Source organism: Drosophila albomicans, chromosome 3 (genome assembly GCF_009650485.2).
Source record: "Drosophila albomicans strain 15112-1751.03 chromosome 3, ASM965048v2, whole genome shotgun sequence".
In the NCBI taxonomy this organism is placed as follows: Eukaryota; Metazoa; Arthropoda; class Insecta; order Diptera; family Drosophilidae; genus Drosophila; species Drosophila albomicans.
In genome coordinates, this window is record NC_047629.2 from 20,222,953 (window position 1) to 20,246,620 (window position 23,668).

The 23,668-nt window shown below is 40.7% G+C and overlaps 7 protein-coding genes across 8 annotated transcripts; 6 read left to right on the forward strand and 1 right to left on the reverse strand.

The window, feature by feature from the left end:
* Positions 1-408: 408 nt before the first annotated feature.
* On the forward strand, positions 409-4,255 carry LOC117572388 (polyadenylate-binding protein). The gene is made up of 3 exons (XM_034255160.2): positions 409-856; positions 996-2,008; positions 2,392-4,255. Exons 2-3 carry the CDS (start codon positions 1,298-1,300, stop codon positions 2,614-2,616), a joined length of 936 nt encoding a protein of 311 aa, XP_034111051.1. The 5' UTR covers positions 409-856; positions 996-1,297; the 3' UTR covers positions 2,617-4,255.
* A 1,102-nt stretch (positions 4,256-5,357) lies between these two features.
* On the reverse strand, positions 5,358-7,650 carry LOC117569329 (kinesin-like protein subito). The gene is made up of 4 exons (XM_034250459.2): positions 7,008-7,650; positions 5,924-6,941; positions 5,680-5,860; positions 5,358-5,616 (listed from the first exon to the last, which is right to left on the reverse strand). The coding sequence occupies exons 1-4, from the start codon at positions 7,537-7,539 to the stop codon at positions 5,491-5,493; spliced, it is 1,857 nt and encodes a 618-aa protein (XP_034106350.1). The 5' UTR covers positions 7,540-7,650; the 3' UTR covers positions 5,358-5,490.
* Positions 7,651-7,764: 114 nt separating this feature from the next.
* Positions 7,765-9,367, forward strand: LOC117569332 (ribonuclease H2 subunit B). The gene has a single exon (XM_034250461.2). The coding sequence runs from the start codon at positions 7,860-7,862 to the stop codon at positions 8,880-8,882; it is 1,023 nt and encodes a 340-aa protein (XP_034106352.1). The 5' UTR covers positions 7,765-7,859; the 3' UTR covers positions 8,883-9,367.
* A 220-nt stretch (positions 9,368-9,587) lies between these two features.
* Positions 9,588-10,652, forward strand: LOC117569331 (WD repeat-containing protein 5). Its single transcript, XM_034250460.2, has one exon. It carries the CDS (start codon positions 9,588-9,590, stop codon positions 10,650-10,652), a length of 1,065 nt encoding a protein of 354 aa, XP_034106351.1.
* A 277-nt stretch (positions 10,653-10,929) lies between these two features.
* LOC117570793 (sodium-independent sulfate anion transporter) lies at positions 10,930-15,367 on the forward strand. Its single transcript, XM_034252648.2, has 9 exons — positions 10,930-11,132; positions 12,605-12,904; positions 12,970-13,194; positions 13,601-13,716; positions 13,778-14,081; positions 14,140-14,442; positions 14,497-14,642; positions 14,697-14,867; positions 14,925-15,367. The coding sequence occupies exons 1-9, from the start codon at positions 11,111-11,113 to the stop codon at positions 15,156-15,158; spliced, it is 1,821 nt and encodes a 606-aa protein (XP_034108539.1). The 5' UTR covers positions 10,930-11,110; the 3' UTR covers positions 15,159-15,367.
* Positions 15,368-15,951: 584 nt separating this feature from the next.
* Positions 15,952-19,793, forward strand: LOC117569438 (uncharacterized). 2 transcript variants are annotated; one of them, XM_034250601.2, is made up of 3 exons: positions 15,952-16,935; positions 17,000-17,346; positions 19,282-19,793. In XM_034250601.2, exons 1-3 carry the CDS (start codon positions 16,860-16,862, stop codon positions 19,603-19,605), a joined length of 747 nt encoding a protein of 248 aa, XP_034106492.1. In that variant the 5' UTR covers positions 15,952-16,859; the 3' UTR covers positions 19,606-19,793. The 2 variants fall into 2 exon arrangements, 1 of the variants encoding a protein (XP_034106492.1); XR_004572255.2 differs by lacking the exons at positions 15,952-16,935; positions 17,000-17,346 and adding an exon at positions 18,116-18,196 and having other exon boundaries at positions 19,282-19,380.
* Positions 19,794-19,921: 128 nt separating this feature from the next.
* LOC117567006 (probable peroxisomal acyl-coenzyme A oxidase 1) lies at positions 19,922-23,641 on the forward strand. Its single transcript, XM_034246691.2, has 7 exons — positions 19,922-20,404; positions 21,259-21,418; positions 21,482-21,774; positions 21,914-22,826; positions 22,882-22,987; positions 23,046-23,198; positions 23,268-23,641. The coding sequence occupies exons 1-7, from the start codon at positions 20,281-20,283 to the stop codon at positions 23,526-23,528; spliced, it is 2,010 nt and encodes a 669-aa protein (XP_034102582.1). The 5' UTR covers positions 19,922-20,280; the 3' UTR covers positions 23,529-23,641.
* Positions 23,642-23,668: the final 27 nt, after the last annotated feature.

Here is a 23,668-nt window from a genome sequence, read left to right on the forward strand (position 1 = left end):
TTGCCTAAACCATTGGAACCATCAATGAAACATTTATATAAATACTTTTTGGTATAAGTTACTGAAAAATACTGGAAGAGCTTTTCAGAATTGTTAGTGCTTCGAAATGCTGTCACTTACTAATCTTCAAGCATTCGTATAAAAACCATGATTTAAGAGAATTTTACTCGAAAAAGAAAGACAATAAAATGTTTTGAACGGCTTCTAAATATATTATTTTTGTAACACAAGTGGCTGTTTAAAATAGCGCGCTACTTTATTGAAAATGTTGTGTAGTTCCTAGCAGGGTGTAACCAGGTGGCAATTATCGCAGCTTTGAATTTTGGTATATCTTGGTGATAAAACGTATATTTCCAATAACTAGGTTGCGGCCACATCTCGACAAATAAAACAGCTTTGAGAAAGCTCTTTTTTAAGAAACAAAACACCCATACATAGGTCTCTCTCTCGGCAGATAGATTTTTTTTATTAAACACTCTCACAATTTAACAAATAAAAAAGACGCCGAAGTAGTTACGTTTTTTTATTGCTATAACGTAGAATAAGAGACGCATCTTTTGTTTTGCAACGTGTACGTACGTGGTCTAATAACTAAGGTAAAAGCAAGCGAAGCGAATGCAAAAGTGAAAGTCCCAGAAAAAGTACAAAGAGAGATAGAGAGAGAAAGAAAGAGAGAGAGAACGGTGAAAAAGAGCCTGGGTGAGAGAAAAACGATTTTTTCAGAGAACAACGCGGATTTTCGTACATTTGCTGAGCGTGTGCGTGTGTATGAGTGAGTGAGTGTGTGGACTGGACAGACAGGGAAACGTGTGAGCTGAGCAAAGCAAAGCAGAGCAGAGTAGAAAAGAAGAACCTGGTGAGTACAATTTTCTTCACATGCCTGTTTGCAATTGGTATTTTTGTATTTGTTGTAATTGTACGTCTATCTGATTTGTTGTTGTATTTATATTTCTATTTTATGTGTTTTTTTCTTGTATTTGCATTTTCAATTGAAGCCGAAAATAATTTGAAAGCAGAAACGCAACGCAGCGCAAAGGCGACGGCGCCAAAGGCAATACAAGAAAAACGAGGAAACGAGCGAGCAGCAGCAACAACAATTGCAAAAACACCAGCATAATAGCAACAACAACAAGAACAACAACAACAACAATAACGAGCAAAAGAAGACAGCGCGCTGCCGAAGACCGTCAAAATTCTCAGCCACAGCCAGCACCACCACCACAACCACACACCACCTTACAGCACCTGCACCCTATTAGCTGCCACCACGCTCCACCACAAACAGCCAGCAGCCATTATGTTCGTCAATTCGATGACGTTCCGTGGAAATCCGGCTAACTACCATCAGCAGCAGCCGACGCTTAATCATCATACGCTCGCTGCTGCCGCCGCCCATCATCAGCAGCAGCTGCATCATCATGCCGCTGCCACCGCCGGCCATCTCGGTCACGGCATCTCTGGCGGCGGCCATGCCGCCAGTAATCATTTGGCGGCAGCCGCCGTGCTCGGACGCCATGGACATGGCTCGCTGAATGCAGCTGGCGGCGGTGGAGGCGGTCACACATCGGGCTCATCGCATTCGAGTGGCGCGTTGGCAGCGGCCAGCGGAAGCAGCGGCGGCAGCAGCAATAGTTCACCGGATAGCGGCAAGATTTACATCAAGAATCTGGAGCGTTCGATTGATAACAAGGCAGTGTATGAGACATTTTCGGTGTTTGGCAACATCCTCAACTGTAATGTGGCCAAGGATGAGGAGGGCAACTCTCGTGGATATGGCTTTGTACACTTCGATACGGAGGAGGCCGCTCGGGCGGCCATTGAGAAGGTCAATGGCATGCTATGCAATAATCAGAAGGTGCATGTGGTCAAGTTTATACCACGGCGGGATCGCGAACAGGAGAAGGCCACCCATTTCAAGAATCTGTATGTGAAGAATCTAAGCGAGGAGTTCACCGAGCAGCATTTGCGTGAAATGTTTGAGCCTTATGGTCGCATCACCAGTCACAAGGTGCGTATGCGTGTAATGATTCCACAAATCCATGGGCGGCAGCAGCAAGGAGGCGGTGTCAGTTGCGGTGCTATGTAGTAATCGCGATTCTTGGCTGTGGGGGGTGGTGCGCATATATATTGAGAGCCAATTGCAGATAATAAACCATGTGGCACAGTTAGCTCAACTCTTAAGTCAATAGCAAAAGCTGCTCTCTCAGCACTCTCGCTCAGCAATTGTCTCTTAGTATGCGCTCCGGCCCTGCACTGCGCATGCCCAGCCTCAACCTCACAGCACGAAGAGGGAGGAATCTCAACTGCCGCCCACTCGTGTGTCAATTGCAATTGGCATTTGCAATTCATTATCCATTATCATTATTTGTCTAACCAATTTGATCGTTGCAGCTCATGCTAGATGAGGAGGGACGCTCGCGCCGTTTTGGATTTGTGGCATTCGAGAATCCACAATCGGCGCTGGCCGCCGTCATTGGATTGCATGGCAAGCAGCTGGGTGACAACAAGTTCTTGTATGTGGCACGGGCACTCAGCAAGAACGAGCGACAGCAGGAGATCAATCGCAAGCTGGAGGAGCGTAAACGTCAAAAGGCCGGTCAAATATTCTACTATTAAACAAAAAACAAAAACAGCAACTATTGGCAACAATATAATATTGGGCTGCCCTTCGTCATGAAATCGTAGAGGAGCGCGCGATATAATGGAGAAAAAACAGAAGTTTATTTAGAGATACATCCCCCTTTAACACACACATACAGCCCCCCTCTAGATCCTTACATATATATATGCATCTAGCTATATATATTTATGAGTATATAATGTGTCTATATACTAAAATACAAATTATATTGTGCAACTAAACAGAGAACAAAACAAAAAAAAAACAGTTGAAGAAAAGGAAATAATGCAATACACAAGCACAGAAGAGACATGCAATTACATTTAGGCATAGGCAAACCCCCTTCCCACACACCACACACACACACACTTTCCCCCTTTAACAGAAAACATACTAGCAGCTGAATTCTGCAGCTGTGTAGAAAAGAATTGAGTGAAAACCAAAATCCGATTTCTATCGCATCGTAGAAATGGTATTATGCAAATTCGCTAGTTTTTCTTTAACTTCCCTTTTCGATTAGATGTTTGTCTCTTGTTGAATTTTGATGAGGAGATTAATGATGCTTCTAGACAACAAACAGAGTGCGTAAATGCAAAATACAATTCTAATCCATAAATATTACTTATAGAACACGCAATTAGCAAGTGAAATCTAAGATCGAGATCGATGAGAGACAGAAGCGTAGCTACACCATGTTCTGCATATGGTTGAAAATAATGAATATTTACACGTACTATATTAATGAAAAACAAAAAAGAAAAAAAACAAATAAATGAAAAAAAAATGCAAATTACACAATTGATGTAAAATTCTATAAACAATTAAAGCACCCACTTTACGTATATAAAGGAAACAAAAACAAAAAAAAAAATACAAAAAACATTACACGCTGTAGTTTAAAAGCGTTTATAATAATACTCACACATATACACATACACACACACACACACGAACACAATGTCTAATGCTAATTTTTTTAAAAGAGCAACAATTGAAAAAAAAAAACAAATAAAAACAGCAGCAACAACAATAACAACAAGGGAAACTCTTGTGGGCAGTTATTGTTGTTGCGGCAGTTAACACGACACTTGAAGAGTATTAAACATTTTTAGCAATTACAAAACATTTTTGTAATTTATTGTAAATTGTTTCAAGTAGCTAAAAAAACAAACAAAAACAAAAAATAAATAACAAAAACATTCAAAACAGCAGCAGGAGCAGACACAAAACCGAAACAATTCAAAAAGCAAAACATTAAGTAAATTACGAAACAATATGTAACACAATAAGGCAAATGTTTAAAAACAATTTTAGAAAAACATATACACATAACACACAAACACACACATAGGAATGAAACGACAAGAAAATGAAAAATGGCGATGAATAGCAAAGCGTGTAAACAAAGCTCAGCACATTTATAAATTAACCGGAAAAAGCAAATACTACATTAATAATTTAAGATTATTGAGCTTAATTTTTAAAACAAATGGCAAAAACAAAACCAAGAATATTTCAAAAAACTTAAAAAACAAAATGGAAATCCCCAAAATAATAATTAAACACTCGAACAAATTTGTATAGTTAAAAAAACAGAGAACACATAAACAGAGAAAAACAAAAAAAAAAAAACAATTGAAAAATATAGTAATTAAATAAATCACAAACCTTAAGCCCCCATAATTACACACACAGAGAGAGACACCTTAAAATATTTATTTTTATGAATTATTGAAATGATACCTTGTTTGATTCGAGTTTAAGAGCTGCTAAACAAAATATTCGTCAGCTAAAGTTATATATATAATTTACAGGAAATTTGGTAGTATTAATATACTCACATACACACACACACTGACACACGCAATATGAATTTAGAAAAATGGAAAAATATTTATGCAAAATGTACAAAAAAGTAAAAAAAAAAAAAAACAAGAAATCTTTTCGTTTGCAAAGCAAATGCGACATATGTGTATTTTTATCATTAATTGTAATAAAACGGAAACTTAATTGCTTTTGCAGAATTTAACTAAAAAAAAAAGAAAATGAAAAATCCGATAACTATGATTATGAATAGAATGAAAAAAAGAAAAACAAAAAGATAACCTTGAAATATAACCTTTTATAGTACTAAATTTTTAGCCAGTACGATTTAAACGAACGTAATGTAAACGTTAATGCAAAATTATACATGATATATATATGCATATTTACAAGGCGAAAACCCGAAAACAAAACCAAAATCGAATGAAAGAAAAACAAAAAACTTTAAAAACACAATTCCAAAATTTATAATAAATACTCTATTTTGCACATTTTGCTAAATGAGACATTAATTACAAAACATATAATACGGATTTTACTATTTGTTTTTTTTTCTTCTGTTTTTTTTGATAAAATATAATCTATTTAATTTTTTTGTGCAGTGAAATCTCACATTGAAGAAACAGTTACACACACTTGACACACATACACACACACAGTACGGACACACGCATACACATAGCGCAGACATATATGTATTTATATATATGTGTGTAATTCCATTAAAAGCGAAAACTCCTAATTATAAACATATTAAAGTGAAAAACCAAGTAAAAGAAAAAAGAAAATACCTACTTATTATAAAACAAGAAGATATGAAATTAATGATGAAAAATCCAGATGAAGTAATGCAGTAATATGAGAAATTTGAATAAAAATGCTTTTGCAAAAAGTGTTTAAAATTGACACAAATATTCTTATTTAATAATGATTTTTTTTTGCTTTTGTTTTTCAATAGCAGCTAATGCGATTAACAGAAATTTTAGAAATAATACATTAAAAGCAACTACGATCAGCAAAGGAAATGAAATGTTCAATGTAAAATGTTAATCATCTATGATTTCGATATCGCTATTTGGTGATTTCAGTTCCTCGATTTCATCTTTCAGTTCCTCGATTTTATCTTCCAAGTCCTCAACCTTTTCTGCGTGTTTGCGATTAACTGAAGCCATCTATATGAAAAACACCAATTAATATTACAATTAACGAAGTCTTTTCCATAGTACTATTATTACCTTTGCTTCAAATTCGCGAGACTGCATGTGCAGCATTTTCTGCAGCCGTTCCTCGCCCTGCTTTATATTCATCTCTAAGCTGGCCTGAAATCTGTCGGTCAGCTCCTTGCGCAACTTCTCCTCCAATAGCTGCATCTGCAGCACATGCTGGTAGTTCATTTGATCAATTTCAGCCTGCAGTCTGCAAACATAATTAAATTGATAAGTTTCAAATTGTTAGTAAACTCTAGAGGTATTCACTTACTTATAATTTTGTTCCTCCAATTCCTCGATGCGTTTCATATCTCTTATCGCTGAGGGTAGATTGCTCTCGGCGAAGCCCGAGTAACGTGTGTTGTGCTGTTTGATAATTGGCTTCTTAAAAATTATATCTTTCGCTATGGACGCAAAGCTCAGCACATTGAGATTCTCTTCGAAGTATTTGTCCAGGGGTGTTACCGTCACAATCATGGCCAATCGCTCCGTGCCCAGTAATGCCGGTTGTAATAACAATGTTAGCTTCGAGTCTCGATATGGTATAACGTCCGCATTATTCTTTTTTTTCGTCGAACTCGCTGCGTCTAGGCAGCGACCCAGCACCATCAGCGATGTGTTAATCCTTTGTGCTTCCCGCAGTCGAGAGCCAATCGTGCCCGTTTTATCCACACGCTCAGACCCGGCGAGATCGCAGAATTTGTATGAGCTACACGTTGTCATGCCCGATCGATGGTATTTTAAAACGTTCACAGTGAAGACACAATGTGATCGACTTGAATTGGCATTGACAGCTGTCGATGCATATGTGATACGCTGCTGACCTAAGCGAAGCAATTTGATTGCCTCTTCGCCGCTCTTTACAAATATGCTGGTTAAACCCTTGATGAATACTTGGCCCTTGTTGCACACTATCTTGAGATTCTTTCGACGCGGTTCGCTCATACTTGCCTGCTTTGGTGGCAGGGTCAGCAAATCGTAAACGAGCTCATTGTAGATCTCCACAAATGACACCCAGATCATGACGGACACATCCTCGGATTCCAATGGCACAAACTCATGATCGCCTTGGATGGCATGATGAAGTCGATTGTATTGGGCTGAGATATCTGGACAAAGCGCCAACAATTGGCGACGTGCTTGCAACTCTTCGAGAACAACATCATCCTCCAAAAGCAACATGTGTGCATTTACCAGCTTCACCTTAGGCGTTGTGTATAATTGATTCTTGTACATGGTGAAAATATTCTCCAGAGCACGCGGAATAACGCCAGCCATTGCATTGTCGCCTGCAACGCAAGAAAAAAGTCCATAAATATATTATGTGTAGTGATAGACTTAGAACCTGAACGTACCAAGCAGTGTGTAGGTTTTACCAGAACCAGATGTTCCATATGCCATTATTGTGACACATTCCTCCTCCATGATTTTGGGTCCCACACACTTATCATAGATATCACGTTGACCCACCGAGCTATCAAAGATGCTGGAGAAGCTGTAATGTTTCTCCATCCGATTCATGTTATTGCTGCTATTCTCGTTGGGTGCCGCACTGGTAATAAGCACATTTCCATCGTCAGAAACAACATACAATTTGGATGGAGACTCCACGGGTCGCAAGCGTAGAAACACCTGTGGCCCAGATTCCACTTCACTGTGCTCTGTCGACGAGCCCTCATCTTCGTAGTTTGTTGAAGCATACTCAGATTCTGTGTCCGAGGCATCTGTAGAACTGTTGTCGTCCGACTCCATAATCACCTCATCAAAGAGTCGTTGCTGTTTATTAGGACGTGGTCGAAATCTGCGATCTACGCTTGGATCGCGTGGCATTAAAAACGAACGCACTTCGCGGCTGTGTGGCACATGATGCACATCGTGTTTTTCCATATTTCATGCAATTATTTCGCGAACTTATGGGATTATAAAATATTGTGCGACGTTTTGGCGGTTTCACTTAAAAGACGCTTGCTTTCGATGCTAACTGTTTCAAAGCCAGGGTTGCTGAACAATAAAAATAATCGATATTCGTTAGTTTCCCTTTTAAAAAATGCGACCATGCTATGCAGTAAAATACATGCTTGTTGGTATAAAAATACCAAATTGCAATACAGTGGCAACATTGCCGATCAAAACAATAACAAACTGCAATAAAGGCGGGAGTTCTGTCTGCTAACAAGTCTCTGAGTTTCAACAAATTAACGGTCGATATGAGTAAAAAAGCGACGCGTTCCACCAAACCAAAGCCGGATCCAGATGCGGTACCCCAAAAGCCAACAGTGAGTGCTGCAAAGAAAGTATTTTACATCGCCGACAACTTGTTGCAAGCGGAAGATGGGGAACAACGAATGCGCCTGGAGCGGTTTTATCATCCAGGCAAAGGACAGCTTGCTTGGTTTATAACGCATCAAGATCGCCACATAATGGAGGTTCTGGAGTATGCGGAACCGCGACGCAGCTGGCTGCTAAATAATGAAGTCTGTTCAAATGGTCGCACATACATGACCACACCATTTGATGCCACGCTTTTGGCCTTGCATCATCTTCGCAAGCATTGCTCGCAACGCGCTATGTCGCTGGACAGCATTGGCGTTGATGAGTCCGATACCAGTGTCAACCGCCTACTTACGAAATTTACCAACGCCACCAGCCTAAAGTGTGTGTCCGATGTAAAAGTTTCCGGCGATTTGACCTTCTACAAATACAACGCGGAGCGAACGCTCGCCTGGTTGGCGTTAAAGACACGTGGAATAGTTGCAGTGCTGAAGGCAAAGCAAGTACATTGTGGTCTTGGCGCCAAGTCAGAGAATTATGTGCGCAGCGAAAAGTTGGTGACGGAGACCGATGTCAATGAAATGGATTACATGAGGATGGCCTGCGATTACGTTGGACGCTATCTGGATGCAGACTTGCACGAGGAACTTACACGCTATCTGCACATACCAAGTGAGATCCAGGCATTGGTCGAAGAGAAGAGCACCGCACAGAAGCGTAAGTCCCAGCAAGGCCAGCAAGGTGCTAACAGCAAGAAGATTAAACTTGCCAATGGTGAGGATGCAGCCAGCAAGCTTCGAAACAGCAGTCTGCTGGACAGTGACGACGCCAAAGAATCTGTTACGTCGCCACCAACGCCTGCACCACTCAAGGAGCGCACTATGACAGCCAAAGAGAAGGCGCTGGCCAAAGGTGCCAAGGGCAGCAAGAGTATTGCATCCTTTTTTAAAGCGAAATAAACAATCCAAGCCAATCGAAAATAGTATTGCAAACAAACTGATTTGCAGAGTTCGATGACTTGTTTTTCCCCAAAGAATGTGTCGCATTTGCCACAACTTTGTGTCAATGCGATTATTTAATCTTTGCTTAACATGTCTGGCCTGGCACGGTCAACAAGTTGTGTCAATAGGACGCCTCAACTACCCCAAGCAACAAATTAATTATCGCTGTTTGCATTATTAAGTACAAGTGTATACATTTTATGATTTACGTCTATCATTTTTGGACACACGGCATGCGCAAGGCACACGCTCCGAATACCCTGTAAAGTTGGGTGTAATTGTTATGAGATCATTGATAATTATACATTTTAGAATTAACTATTTTACAACTCCTAAACTAAGTCTATAGAATGGTTCGTTTTACAGAACATTTTTGCAGTTCTAGTTTTCCAATTTATTTTATATTAATTGTGTTGTACCACTTCTTTTATACAAATAAATTTAACTTTCAGCATGTTAAGATAATCATAAAAAGTTGCAAATTGATTTGCCTTAAACTCTGCTAATTGCTTACAGGGCAGCAGCTACTCGAGTTGAGTCTTTATCGATTATCAAGGCATCCATGTTGGCAGCTCCAACTCGATTGCAGATTGAAAGCTGTCACTTGTCAATTTGTATGCCTGCAAAAGTCACTTCTTTTATCTTCGTCATCCTTTCGGTGTAATGTCTGCAATTATGGAGCAGGAGGCTTCTACGGCTACTGTTGCCAGTGGCGCGCAGGAAGCATTCAAGCAGCCATTGCCCCTTAATGAGTCCAATCCCAACACTGAGTCGAAGAGCAGCAAGACGACGATTACTTCTCCTGGCTATTCATTGAAGCTCACACTAGAGGGACACAAGTGTTTCTTGAGTGCGTTGAAATTCAGTCCAATCGGGGATTGGCTAGCCAGTGCATCGTGCGATCGCCTGCTGAAGCTGTGGGACGTGAGAACGGGACAGACGACCAAGAGTTTTGAGGGACATATGATGGGCATTAATGATATCGCCTGGTCGCCCGATGGTGATTGCTTGATCAGCTGCAGCGATGACAAATGCATTAGGCTCTGGGATCCATTGAGTGGACAATGCGTGAGGACAATGCAAGGGCATGGGAAACAGGTGTTTGCCTGTAGTATGAATCCGCAGGGCAATCTGATTGCATCCAGCAGCTTGGATTGCACTGTTCGCCTGTGGGATGTGCGTAATGGCAAAACGCTTAAGATTGTGCCCGCCCACATGGATCCCATTACAACGCTGGACTTTAATCGTGACGGCAGTCTCTTTGTGACCGGCAGCTTTGATGGTCTGGTGCGCATTTGGGACACCATAAGTGGAGTGTTACAGAAAACGCTGATCGATGAGGATAATTCACCGGTGGGCTATGTGAAGTTTGCTCCCAATGGCCGCTATATACTCGCTGCCTATCTGAACAGTCAGATCAAATTGTGGAGCTTCCAGAAGCCGAAATGTCTCCGCGTCTACAAGGGTCACATCAATCTAAACTACTGCATCTCGGCGAACTTTTCGGTTACGGCGGGCATGTGGATTGTGTCGGGTAGCGAGGATCATTCTCTGCACATCTGGAGTCTGCAGCGCAAGGAGCTGGTTCAGAAGCTCGAAGCTCATTCGGAGGTGGTCATCTGTGTCGACTGCCATCCCAGCCAGAATCTAATTGCCACCGGTTCATTGGGTTGTAAGGAGAATCTGAAGCTCTGGCAGAGCAGCGAAAGCGACCCCACAGCCAAATAGTAAACAATTAGAATATATAGTATCATATGTATGAAGAGGCATTATTAATTAATTACAATTTTTATTTTTATTGGCGTTTAATTACAATCTGCATCTTTCCATTCGGCAAATTTGTTATCGCTGCCAAAGAGCGGCGTAATTGTAAATCGCCAGATAACGTGATGATAATCAAACTCGCAAATCATATATGGTTTGCTTGGAGAGCGTTGGAGAGTTGAGTGTTCGTTTGTGTGTGTGCGTTTGTGCTGGGTAATGTGACTGGGGAAGCGATTAGAGCGCCACATTCGAGTCTGGAGCGGCACACTGAGCGGACGTATTGTTCATTCAGCCGCGTGATTGTAATTTAACACGGAAAATAACTCGAACTTGAGCTCGAGCTCGATATCGAGAAAATTACAATAAAACACAGAGAGCTACAAAATAATAATAATACGTAACATTAAATAATAACAGACGCGATGAGAGCCGATTATATTAACGGTGAGTCTTTGAATTTTTAATTTAACGTTGCGGAGCTGCATTCGCTTCGAGTTTGCTGCTCGCCTCGACTGCGGGAGTTCCCGCTCGCTGTTGACAGCGATACCCCGTACTTAGCAGAGCAAACAGGTTGCTAAGCTTGATGCAACTTCACTTTATTAAAAATAGGTAGTTAATTTGGGATCTGCCCTTTGGGGTTGTAGCATTAGGAATCTTATTAAATTCAAAATTTTTGTATGCTTCATTTCTTAGATTTTTTGGCTTGAAAGTTTTTTAGTTCTTAAGATTGCACTATTATAAGTAAGTAATAAGAAATCTAAATGAATGTGTACATATGTACATTTATTGTTTGATAAAAACTACATCAGCTCTAATATTTTATAGCTCAAGATTACAATTAAAATCAACCATGAGATAATAATTGGATAAAAATTACTATTTATTTAACTAATTTGTAGACAGGTTTTCAATTAAATTCAACAGTTTGATCTTAATCATTTAAAATAATAAATAATAAAAAATATTTATATAACCTATGTTATATATGTATATACATATATTTTAAAAAATATATTTCAATAAAAGTTACATTAGGTCTATCAAAGTACTTGAGAAAGGAAAAAATGAAAAATTCTTACCTCGTTTTCGCTTACAATCATAAATGTTGTTACACATAATTCTTTTATTATAAGAAATGGAAATGCTATACAGCAAGTTTTCAAAGTGGAATTTTTCATTAGTAATATGATGCATAAACTTCCAAGTTGAAAGTGCAATTTAATACATAATATATTCAATGACGCATCTTTAAAGGTTTAATACACTTGCTGGATCTATCAAGCAACTATGTTACAGGGTGTCAGACAGTTTAGTACGCTCAAATCCCGTGCTCTCATTATTTCTTTTAGCTGCTGCATTGCCAGTTAGAAAGCGACTGGCCATTGATCAAACTTGTGAGATCAGTATAGTATATACTTATATACATACATATAAAATCATCATATAATCCAAGTAATTAAACAAAGTAGCAGATGTTGTTTGCGAACTCGAATAACTCGCCAAACTTGCGAGCTCATTGTGTGTGGTAAGGTCTTACAGAAATTTCAGATAATTAGGTAAACTTTATTGGGGAGCTTAAATTAAAATTCAGAAAGCTGAAAATTTCTTCTGGTTTTCCCAGCAATTACAGCAGCTTGATACGAACTACGTGCGGACAATAAACAAAGCAACAATCAAGTCCGCAAGCTCGCACTCGCACTATATATGGGTCTTATCTCAGGGTTATATAGCGTCCATATGCTTTAGAGTGTATGTTGTCTTAGCTCGTTGCTACCAGGCAATATTATTAAATTTATAATTCGGATTCGAACTTGACTGTGTGAATGAGTGTTTGGCAGGGGAGGTTATCAACAACATTAACGCATTTGACGCTGTAAACAAATTGAGAATGCATTTCACAATTTCGGATTTCGCAGATAATCTCTATCGAGAACAAATGCCCGATGTGGGCTCGTTGCTTCGCGATACAGAGCGCAAGCTGTGTCGTCCCTCGACCATAACGAACAAGTTTCCCATTCTAACGTGGCTGCCCCGCTATCGAGCCGCGTATCTGGTGCAGGATTTCATAGCTGGCTTTACTGTGGGACTCACAACGATACCACAGGCGATTGCCTATGGTGTTGTGGCTGGATTGGAGCCACAGTATGGCCTGTACTCCGCCTTCATGGGCTGCTTCATGTACATTGTGTTTGGTTCCTGCAAGGATGTCACCATAGGTAAGCCACTAACTAGCATATAGTATAATCATCTTGACACCATTTCTAATTGATTCTTTCGACAGCTACAACTGCCATCATGGCGCTGATGGTGAATCAGTATGCCACCATCAGTCCGGATTATGCTGTACTCGTCTGTTTTCTGGCCGGTTCCATCATCCTCTTGCTGGGATTACTCAATATGGGCGTGCTGGTGCGCTTCATATCGATACCGGTTATAACCGGCTTCACCATGGCGGCTGCCATAACAATTGGCAGTGCTCAGATAAACAATCTGTTTGGACTAACAAGTGAGTTTCTTCGCCCATCTCTACATATTTGTCGAAAGCTTATCAGCTAAGCCCCGTAAACCAGTTCATTATGGTCAATTATCTTGATTTACTAGTAGCAAATATTGTGGTCCGAGATCATAAAAGCTGAGATCCCTTAAAGTATGGTACTGACAATCAATAGAAATAAAATCCTGTGTCCTGATTCAGTGACTAACGGAATTATCAATCTTAAGTATGATGGCCAAAGCTACAATTAAAGCACAATAGATAATCCGTTAAGACTTCGTTTACATATATGTATATTTTTTTTAGAGACAAAACTTAAAGATTATCTTATTTTTTATTTTACTAATTTTATTTTTAATTGTGATTTAATTAAATTACTATTCCATGTGCTAAATTCAATCTTATCATTCTCCTACAGGTCCTTCGAATGATCTGTTGCCTGCATGGGAAAACTTTTTCACACACCTGCCCTCCATAAGAAAATGGGATGCCTTGCTGGGCGTCTGCACCTTGGTCTTCCTGCTGCTCATGAAGGTAACACACAAGCTGAAGAATCTCTGCTTATAATAATTTTATAATTTGCTATGCCTTGCAGCAAGTGACGAGGATCAAATTTGGTCATAGGCTCATTTGGAAGTATCTCTCGCTCTCCCGCAATGCGCTCGCCGTCATCTTTGGCACCTTCCTCGCTTACATTCTAAGTCGTGATGGCAATCAACCCTTCCGGGTCACGGGTAACATCACCGCCGGAGTGCCGCCATTCCGCCTGCCGCCCTTTAGCACCACTGTGGATGGAGAGTACGTCTCCTTTGGCGAAATGATTAGCACTGTGGGCGCTTCCTTGGGCTCCATTCCCATGATTGCCATACTCGAGATTGTGGCCATTTCTAAAGCATTTTGTGAGTACTCCTAGGACTACAATGATTACCATTTCTTAACACTTTATTTTATCGACAGCCAAGGGCAAGATTGTGGATGCTTCGCAGGAAATGATTGCGCTGGGCATGTGCAACATTATGGGCAGCTTTGTGCTCTCCATGCCAGTCACTGGTTCCTTTACACGAACCGCTGTCAATAACGCTAGTGGAGTGCAGACTCCTCTGGGTGGTGCTGTGACTGGCACCTTGGTACTGATGGCTTTGGCCTTTCTTACTCAGACCTTTTATTTCATTCCCAAAACTACGCTGGCTGCCCTGATTATAGCGGCTATGATCTCGCTTGTGGAGCTGGAAAAAGTACCGGACATGTGGCGATCGAAGAGTGAGTAGAAGCAGCTTAATTCAATTTATTTTTCATCGCAACTATTTCCTGTAGAACGCGATCTCTTCCCTTTCTTGGTAACGATTCTCACCTGTCTCTTTTGGAGTCTGGAGTATGGCATCCTTTGTGGCATTGGCGCCAATCTCATCTACATTCTCTATAGCAGCGCTCGTCCACAGATTGTCATTACTCTCGAGAAGGTAGCAAGACATTCGATTATCAAGCTGCAGCTTTTATAGCCAAGAATATTTCAGATCAATGGATATGAAGTTGCTCTAGTGGATGTCAAACAGAAACTGGATTATGCTTCAGCTGAATTCCTCAAGGAGAAGGTTGTGCGCTTCATCAATCAACAGCATACCAAGATACAGCTAGCTGTAATCAAGGGACAGGAGATCAACTCGATTGATTACACAGTTGCTATGGTAAGAGTAGAGAAGTCTCTTTATCGTCTAGAACTAAATTAAGCCCGTTGCAAACAGAATATCATCTCACTGCAAGGAGATCTCAAGGCTCTCAACTGTGATCTAATTTGCTGGAACTGGAACATTGCTTCTGCTGGCGTCGTTTGTCGCTTAAAGACTGAGTTGCGACGTGTATTCGTGTTTGATTTCAATTTCGAAGAACTGGTGATTTCGCACTTCCAAAGTCCATCTAATACAGCCTCCACGGTGACCATTGAGACGGCACAAGAGCAGGCAAATGCAACGTCCTAGGCTCGAACTAGCTCACACAAACACTATAAGTCTACAGTATTCACAAATATACAGAGGTTGTACTTACGTATTTAATGACAATGGAAATATAAACAAGAATGACGCATATTTTATAAAAATAACTTTAAGGTTTACTTGCTTCACTGATGATAAAAGCAATTAAGTTTCCTTATCAGCTTCGCTAGTTCACTTTCCCAACTACCAATACAATGAAAAAGTGTTCTCAACTCTCCCTATCAACTTAACGAAACTAAGACCCCTAGACTGTCCTGTCCATTCGGCGACAGCGTGTCTGGTGGATTTATCTGACAGATTGTATTACGAGTTCGCTTCGAGGAACCTCACGCATTATGTCATAATAGTTGCAGTCCGTAAATTAATTGATCTGTTAACCACAGCAGACATTGAGGCAGACAGTCTTCGCCTTTCTCCGAACAATTGAGCGCAGTGTAATTTATGGCTTTCCCCGAGGCACTTGAATAAGGCTGCCTGCTGGCTTGGGATGAGAGATATTAAAGGAGAGAGTCCCAATTTGAAGATGAGTACTTTAAGAAGATGATCGACCTTTCACCAGTTGGACGAGAAATGTTATTTTCTTGGAAGAACAAAGTTGGGGTTTTATTACGAAATAGCATTTGCTTAATATTAGTTGAAGGATTATTTAAGGACTCCTCACTGATATTTTATTTATGGTTTTCAGAATTTTACTTTTTTAAAATTTATCTTTTATAAATTTATGGATGTGCAATTTATGCTAGAGTTGTGAATACAAACATATATTAAATAATTTTCTACTACTAAAAACATAGTTTATACTTTACCTTCAAATATGTTACTTAACTGTATATCCGAGAGAAAGATAAATATCCTTTTACGATCTGAATAGTGTATTTTAGTCGATTTTTATAGCGAACTTAAATAAGAAAATGTACAATTTATGCTAGTCTAGGATTTGCTCAATATTAGTCGATGGTTTATCTCAATGTCAAAGCTGTCAGCTTGTCCTTAAGGATCCCTCGTTTTAAAGATGCTGTTGAACTTTGGAGGTTGGGTCAAGTTCAGCTCTTGTCAGTGGCGCGTGCATTTTGGGAGCCACATATTGTTGAGTATCCGGATGCGGTAGTGATTATGCTGGATTAAGCAACGATATCAAATTTAGGCACTATGTAGACACCAGGTGGTTACAGCTGCGTGTAGCACGCGTTTACGTTCGCGTTCGCACCGTGGACATCCTTAAGATTGAGATTCACACTCAGATTGTGTGAGGATCGCGTAAACAAGAGCGAAGCGGGGGCAGCCCAGCAGCTGGACCAATCTCGTGTGAGATCGCACCATGTGTTTGCCACTTCCACCAATTGTAGGCAGCCGCAGGCAGCGCAATATTACGGCGTACGCCAGACAAGGCACAAGGCACGCCTCCAAGTGCCAAAAATAGGCCATATGTTGAGAGCGAGAGAAAGAGAGGGACAAACAGTAAGAGAACAAGAGAGCTCGTCGAGGAGAATCTGGTAAAAAGGAAGAATCGCTTGTGAGAAATAGTCAGAAGTGTTTGATGTGTGCTCGGCAACGGTCATAGAAGCAACAGAAGCTACTACGGTTCAATCTCGACTGATACGTATATATACATACGAGCATTAGTAATATTCACTACTATTTATCGAAAAGTGAAAAAGTGTTCAAGTGAAGTGTAATAGTTAAAAAATGCCACGCAAAAAGCGATCTTCCAGCCCCTTGGATATGTTCGACGATGACTTCGATGAGGATGCTAGTTCACAAAGTAAGTATACGACGAGTAGTACAGCTTGGAACTGCGGCTAATTGAGCATCCATTAAAAAATTAGGCTCTCAGCCGCCGGTGCAACGAAATGCGGCAAACGCACGGGAACGCATGCGAATGCGTGTGCTGTCGAGTGCCTATGGAAGACTGAAGACAAAGCTGCCCAACATTCCGCCGGACACAAAGCTCTCCAAGTTGGACACCTTGCGGCTGGCCACGCTCTACATTAAACAGCTAATTAGTGCCGTCGAGACGGGCAATGGCAATTCGCATGGCGGTCATCCCATGGCTGAGTTGCTGGACTCGAGGCATTCAGCAACAACAACGACAGATTGCAGCGGCAGCAACAGCTCCGCCGTCGGAGGAACGGCGACATCTTTTAATTTCCACAATGCTGGACATCTCGGCATGGTAAGTGTCAAGCTGGAAGTGATGTCAGTGGCACCACTTAACATCGGCGGGAATTACTTATGTATTAATAGCTAGCCACCACCATGTTGCCAGTAGCATCAGCAGCAGCGGCAGCTGGACTGCGTCAATCTGTGGCAGGTGTCAGCGCAGATCTGCGCATGATAGGCACATCGTTGTTGATAGGCTCAAATCCATCCAGTTTGTGTCAGACGCGCGACAGTTAGCATTTAACCCAATTAAAATATCATTAGATCTGAGAAATGGAATACTAATTGAAATGCGAGTATTACACAGGGTTCATAAATATATGGGCTTCCTAATCTTTCGATAGCAAAGCTAATTAAATGTATGGACAAGCTGTATTTAAGACTGTGGAAAGGTTCAGATATAAGATGCTGTTTTTTTAGATACTCAATTTATATAGCATCCGAAAAATTCTTTACAGCTCGACCTTTCTTTTATATCAAGTATTATAAATAGTTCAAAAATCATCTCTGATTGATTTTAACAACATTTTTTTTTCATTTATTGAATTGTTTTTTATTTGAATTTTGATAAATATTATTCAAAATATTCGTTGAATCTTTTTACAAATATTTGATAATTGGGTCATGTATCATTTGAAAATTCCTTTTTGTTTTATGAAATTTTATAGTTTCAATAAGTAAATTTATACGCCTCACTGATAAATTGCAATATTAATTTCTTAATTAAAAGTTAATGATCTATTTTAATTGAATATTTTACTACTTACAATAAAAAGGAAATGAACAGTGAAAGGTGATGAAAATCGGAAATATGAATTTCCAACTTTTAAAAACAATATTCAATATTATTGTTATCTCCAGCTGTAAGTAAAATCGAATATAATCAATAGACTGAAATGTATTAACATATTCCAATATGTTGGGCAACATCTGCTCAAGTGTTTTGGTACCTTCCTTGGATACATACTCACAAGCATAGGTGTAGGGCCCCCCACTATACAGACAAGTACTAAAATGAGAATTTGTGATTTCAGTTTGTCTTTGCTTTCCTGTAATTAGATACTTTTGTGAATTTCGAAAAATACTAAATATGAGTGACAGACTCACACGGAGACGGGCAGCACAGGCAACGGGAGCGGGAGCGGTGAACATTGGTTATTCTTCATCATCGCCAGTTCTTCTTGTTCTTGTGATATTTTTAAAGATTGTCGACTTTGAAGCGAGCAAAGTGAATGACATCCAAGGGAAAAACTGTCGTCTTCGACTCTTTTCAATTTTTGATATTTAGTTGGTACTCGTAATTAAACGAAAAGTGTTCTCTTAGTCTTTACTTTAAAATGTATGATAGTCACATTCTCTTTAGCAAATGCAAATGAATCATAAGAACATGGAAAAGGAAATTCTCAACTAATAAACAAATTGTTTACCCATTCGAATTGAATGCGTGAAAAATAATTGAGCAAATATTTGTGGCCTGTGAACTGCGAACTGCGTCTTGTGCCCATATGGCGGTGGCTATGTTTTGTTTGCATTTGTCAGGCACATCCTAACACAGCCAACAGCAGCAGCACCCTAATTTTATCTCGAGTCGCACGCGCCGCCTTCACAGTTGATGGGCTGATGGTCTGAGAATGGGAATTGGTTGCAAGTTGCAACCCATTGCCCTACCAAACGGTTGAATCTGCCGATGAGTGTCTCTTGTCTCGTTTGAACTGTTTATGTTTTTATAGATATGTTAACGACGCTGTTATTGTTCAACTATGAAAACATTGCATCTCATTCTAAAGAGCCACTAAAAACAATCAAATCTGTGTAAACAAACAATGGCGCTGTCGCTTTTCCTTGGCTTGTCTTTATATTGTTCCATTTATAACCATGCGGTTGCCCCACAATTGCTTACGTTCATGGCAGCAATACATCACCATCATAATATCATTTACTTTTTCAGAGCTGGCCCTTTGAGTTTCATCAGCACTTGCAACAGCATGGTAACAATCGCACTTCGAACCAGACATTCAGCTCAACGCGCATGGATTGGCAAACTGCCCAGACGCAATCCTATCCTAAGGCGCCACGTAATGAACATCAGCTTGTGAGTGACGCCAGCTACACCCAATTACAGGATGCTCATTGGTATCCATCTGATATGGGTATGCAATTGGATCAATCGCGAAGTGGGAACGGCTGCTGCGCATATGAAACAGCCGGAGTTGGACAGCATCAGCATCAACGTGGCATTCCCATAGCCACCAGTCAGGCGCATAGCCTTTAGTTTAGCATTTAAATATCCTACTACTACTATAACGACTAACTAAAATTGTATTAAAATCGTGATTCGTATTCTACTCGCAGTTGTGTATGTATGTTATGTATTTTACTAAGCCAAAGATTAGATATATTTATAAACTCTTTTATATTATTGTACAAGAAAATAAACTATCCAAATGTATTTTGAATTTTACTTTGCGCGCCACTCATACTAAATGAGGTCTGGCAACGTTGTCAACAATAGGGCAACGTCTTCAGCCCTGGCACTCAGCTGACCATACACAACAAACAAAGAGAGAGAATGAAAATATCTACAATTCGAGTGACAATAAAACAGATTAGCGTTTTTATTTTCCAATGCATTGGAACAACAAAAGATTGATTAAAGCACACTATTGCAATTATCAACCGAGAAGCTGATTACACATGTATTTTCCTATCCGACTGAGCGTTTAAAGTTCACTGTGCCTGAGCAGATTAGATTTGCGCAACCAACGACGATGTGATCGTAGCTACATAGGCACCCAGTACGCATACTACTCCATGGATTTATTTCTATTTTCAATTTAGTTAGTACTCGCCAGTTGTCGAAGACGCACGCGTACGTATCAAGCAAATAAGACTTGGGCTTTGACGTGTGTAACTTATTAGAAGCAGCAACATCAACAACAGCAATAAAATGCCAGCACTCGAAGTAAATCCTGATTTGCAAAAAGAACGCAATACTGCAACCTTTGACCCCCATGAGTTTTCCGTCTATTGGGCTGGCGGCGAAGACAGATACAAAGAGAAGAAGGCCTTGGGTAAGTTAGCGCTCTCTCTCATAAATGCAATTAACTGGTTTGTTGTAAGCTCAGGTTAAAGAGCTGCGCCAAAAAGTGGCAAGAGCTTTTTAATAATTGCAGTAATAGCATGACACAGCACATAATATGGCGAGATACTAAAGCTCTGATTTGTCGCTCTTTTGTTCTCTCGCTGACCAGTCAGACTTAAACGGGATCAGGGATAAGCCAAGCTTTGGTTGTATTGAAAGTTATGTGGCAACTCCGCCTTACCTCTATCCCTCTCTCTCTCTCTCTCATACTATACGTTAATATGCGGCTTGTTAAATTTTATTGCTCTATTTTTTTGCAACCTATGACGTTTTATTGAGTTTTGTTTTGCTTTGCATTTTCTTCACTTTCCCATTCGCTAACAACTTTACAAAAACATTTAAAAGCATATTAGTGAAACATTATGAATTAATTGCTGTTGTTAGTTCAGCGCGACAGCTACCAGTTTTTTTACTCTTCCTCTTTTCAACTAGTTAACTAACTTATGACAGTTAAATGGCCGTTGAACTTTGAACATGAAACCGTATCGAAAATCTCCCAATTAATTAGTTGGCATTAATATGCAACGACTTATAGACTTTGATAGTACTCGCCTACACACTCATACGTATGTTTGTGAAATTCTTGAGAATGCCCACAATTTTCCGGCCTTCACCGATAAGGCTTGAGTTTATCTAGTGGATTACTTTAAATCTCGTCTGCTCAAAGGTTGATCAGTACCGGAAGAATAGATTGGATACGACCAAATTGTTTACGGGTCTCCTTCCTGTCTGATTAATGACATTAATGATTTATGATTAATGATTAATGACTCGCTTTTGCAGAAAAGCTTTTTCTGGAGGATCCGGCCCTGAAGGATGATCTGCCCACATCCTACATGTCGCACAAGGAGCTTTACGAGAATAGTCTGCGTAAGGCTTGCCTCATTGGCGAGAAGATACGCAAATTGCGAGCCGACGGCGAGGATGGCGTGGACACCTACAAGTATATAGCTTGCATTCCTTTCAGCTAATAGTTTGGTAATCTTTTGTTATCCTTTTTTTAAAGTGCTTTGCTGGGAGGATCTCTGGGCGCCGCCTTGCTCAAGGAGGGTAATCCTCTCTCGCTGCACTACGTGATGTTTGTGCCAACGATTATGGGTCAGGGCACCATGGATCAGCAGGTGGAGTGGCTGCCCAAGGCTTGGGATTGCGAGATTATTGGCACCTATGCCCAAACCGAGCTAGGACATGGTACCTTCCTGCGTGGTCTGGAGACGCGTGCCGATTACGATGCCAGCACACAGGAGTTTGTGATCAATACACCCTCGCGTAGCGCCTATAAATGGTGGCCAGGAGGCTGTAAGTAATTATTTATGATGTAGCTCTTAGCTCTTACCGTTAAGAGAAACTTATCCCCTTATAGCCACTTAGTAAGGACATACAGATTTTTTAGGAATATATACAAGATTCACAAGAATTGTTCATCCTTTCTTCACAGTGGGACATACCGCAAATCATGCTGTAGTTGTAGCACAACTATACACTAAGGGAGAATTCAGAGGATTGGCGCCGTTCATTGTTCAGCTGCGCGACTTGGAGACTCATCAACCAATGAAAGGCATTGACATTGGTGACATTGGCACCAAGCTCGGCATGAAGGGCGTCAACAATGGCTATCTGGGACTGAAGAATGTGCGTGTGCCACTTAACAATATGCTGATGAAGAATCAGCAGGTGCTGCCCGATGGCACCTACGTGGCACCTAAGAATAGTGTGCTGACCTACGGCACAATGATGTTTGTACGCTGTGCGCTCATTCGTGACACTGCCTACAGTTTGTCCAAGGCCTCGACAATTGCCACACGTTATTCGGCGGTGCGTCGCCAGAGTCCCATTGATCCCAATCAGCCGGAACCACAGATTATGGATCACACTACACAGCAGCTGAAGCTATTCCCGCAAATCGCCAAGGCTATTGTGTTTAAGACGACGGGAGATAGCATCTGGAGCATGTACAATGTGCTCTCTGGCGAAATCGAGTTGGGTAATCTGAATCGTTTGCCAGAGATGCATGCGTTGTCATGTTGCCTGAAAGCCATTTGCAGTGCCGACGCTACAGCTGGTGTGGAGACCTGCCGTCTATCCTGCGGCGGCCATGGCTACATGGATTGCTCCAACTTCCCAACCATTTACGGCATGACAACTGCCGTGTGCACCTACGAGGGAGAGAACACGGTTATGCTGCTCCAAACGGCACGCTATCTGGTCAAGGTCTATGGCCAGGCTCTGAATGGTGAACAGCTGGTGCCCACAGTCGCTTACATTAACGAGGCAATCAAGCTGCAGGAATTCGTTAATTTCGATGGCTCCTTGGAATCGATTGTCAAAGCATTCCAATTCGTGGCTGCCAAGTAAGTCAAAAGTGCTGCAATCCCAATTGAAATCTCTAATTTGATTAACTTACAGCAAAGTTCGCGTGGCTTACGAACAGCTCGAAGTGCGTCGCAAACAAGGACATGGTGTCGAAGTGTCGGCCAATCTTAGTGGACCCTTCTTAACATCAGCTGCAGATGTAAGCAAGGAATGATTATAATTACTCAATTGTACAGTTAAATAATTCTTTAATTTAGCTGCATGGTCGCGCCTTCTTGGCCCAATCCGCATACACAGAGCTGACGCAGGTTGCCAAACATGTGTCCCCCGCCTTGGCTGATGTGCTCAAGGTTGTGCTGGAACTCTATCTAGTCGATGCCTGCCTCAATCGTATTGGAGACTTCTTACGTGTTCGTATATAACAATTATATCTGAACTGATAACCCGCGATAACTTGCTGTATTCTCTTGTCTATGCAGTTCATTAACCTAACTGATAAGGATGTGACCAATTTGGAGACGCGACTAGAGAGCTGTTTGAATCGTTTGCGTCCAAATGCCGTGGCACTCGTCGACAGTTTCGATCTGCATGATCGCGTCTTGGACTCGGCTCTTGGTGCCTATGATGGCAATGTTTATGAGCGCATCTTTGAATCGACCAAGAAGAATCCGTTGAACAAGGAGCCGGTGAACGCTGCATTCCACAAATACCTTAAACCTTTCATGAAGGCCAATTTGTAATTGGTATTAGCAAATTCTTTTCAATTGAGTGCTATTCTGTTAAATAATTATTGCCTGTTATCGTCTGTATATACTTATCATAAAACCTTGTTCGTTAATTTTTATACTACGTATTTGCAATCTGTTTTCTTTTAATCGAA

Excerpts from the sequence above, each read along its gene's own strand:
- LOC117572388 (XM_034255160.2), top strand. The coding sequence starts at position 1,298 with ATGTTCGTCAATTCGATGACGTTCCGTGGAAATCCGGCTAACTACCAT. Across the intron at positions 2,009-2,391 it reads GTCGCATCACCAGTCACAAG|CTCATGCTAGATGAGGAGGG; the intron begins GTGCGTATGCGT and ends TGATCGTTGCAG.
- LOC117569329 (XM_034250459.2), bottom strand. The coding sequence starts at position 7,539 with ATGGAAAAACACGATGTGCATCATGTGCCACACAGCCGCGAAGTGCGT. Across the intron at positions 6,942-7,007 it reads TAAAACCTACACACTGCTTG|GCGACAATGCAATGGCTGGC; the intron begins GTACGTTCAGGT and ends CTTGCGTTGCAG. Across the intron at positions 5,861-5,923 it reads TTGGAGGAACAAAATTATAA|ACTGCAGGCTGAAATTGATC; the intron begins GTAAGTGAATAC and ends TTATGTTTGCAG.
- LOC117569332 (XM_034250461.2), top strand. The coding sequence starts at position 7,860 with ATGAGTAAAAAAGCGACGCGTTCCACCAAACCAAAGCCGGATCCAGAT.
- LOC117569331 (XM_034250460.2), top strand. The coding sequence starts at position 9,588 with ATGTCTGCAATTATGGAGCAGGAGGCTTCTACGGCTACTGTTGCCAGT.
- LOC117570793 (XM_034252648.2), top strand. The coding sequence starts at position 11,111 with ATGAGAGCCGATTATATTAACG. Across the intron at positions 11,133-12,604 it reads GAGAGCCGATTATATTAACG|ATAATCTCTATCGAGAACAA; the intron begins GTGAGTCTTTGA and ends CGGATTTCGCAG. Across the intron at positions 14,868-14,924 it reads TTGATTACACAGTTGCTATG|AATATCATCTCACTGCAAGG; the intron begins GTAAGAGTAGAG and ends CGTTGCAAACAG.
- LOC117569438 (XM_034250601.2), top strand. The coding sequence starts at position 16,860 with ATGCCACGCAAAAAGCGATCTTCCAGCCCCTTGGATATGTTCGACGAT. Across the intron at positions 16,936-16,999 it reads TGAGGATGCTAGTTCACAAA|GCTCTCAGCCGCCGGTGCAA; the intron begins GTAAGTATACGA and ends TTAAAAAATTAG. Across the intron at positions 17,347-19,281 it reads ATGCTGGACATCTCGGCATG|AGCTGGCCCTTTGAGTTTCA; the intron begins GTAAGTGTCAAG and ends TTACTTTTTCAG.
- LOC117567006 (XM_034246691.2), top strand. The coding sequence starts at position 20,281 with ATGCCAGCACTCGAAGTAAATCCTGATTTGCAAAAAGAACGCAATACT. Across the intron at positions 20,405-21,258 it reads CAAAGAGAAGAAGGCCTTGG|AAAAGCTTTTTCTGGAGGAT; the intron begins GTAAGTTAGCGC and ends TCGCTTTTGCAG. Across the intron at positions 21,775-21,913 it reads TAAATGGTGGCCAGGAGGCT|TGGGACATACCGCAAATCAT; the intron begins GTAAGTAATTAT and ends CTTTCTTCACAG.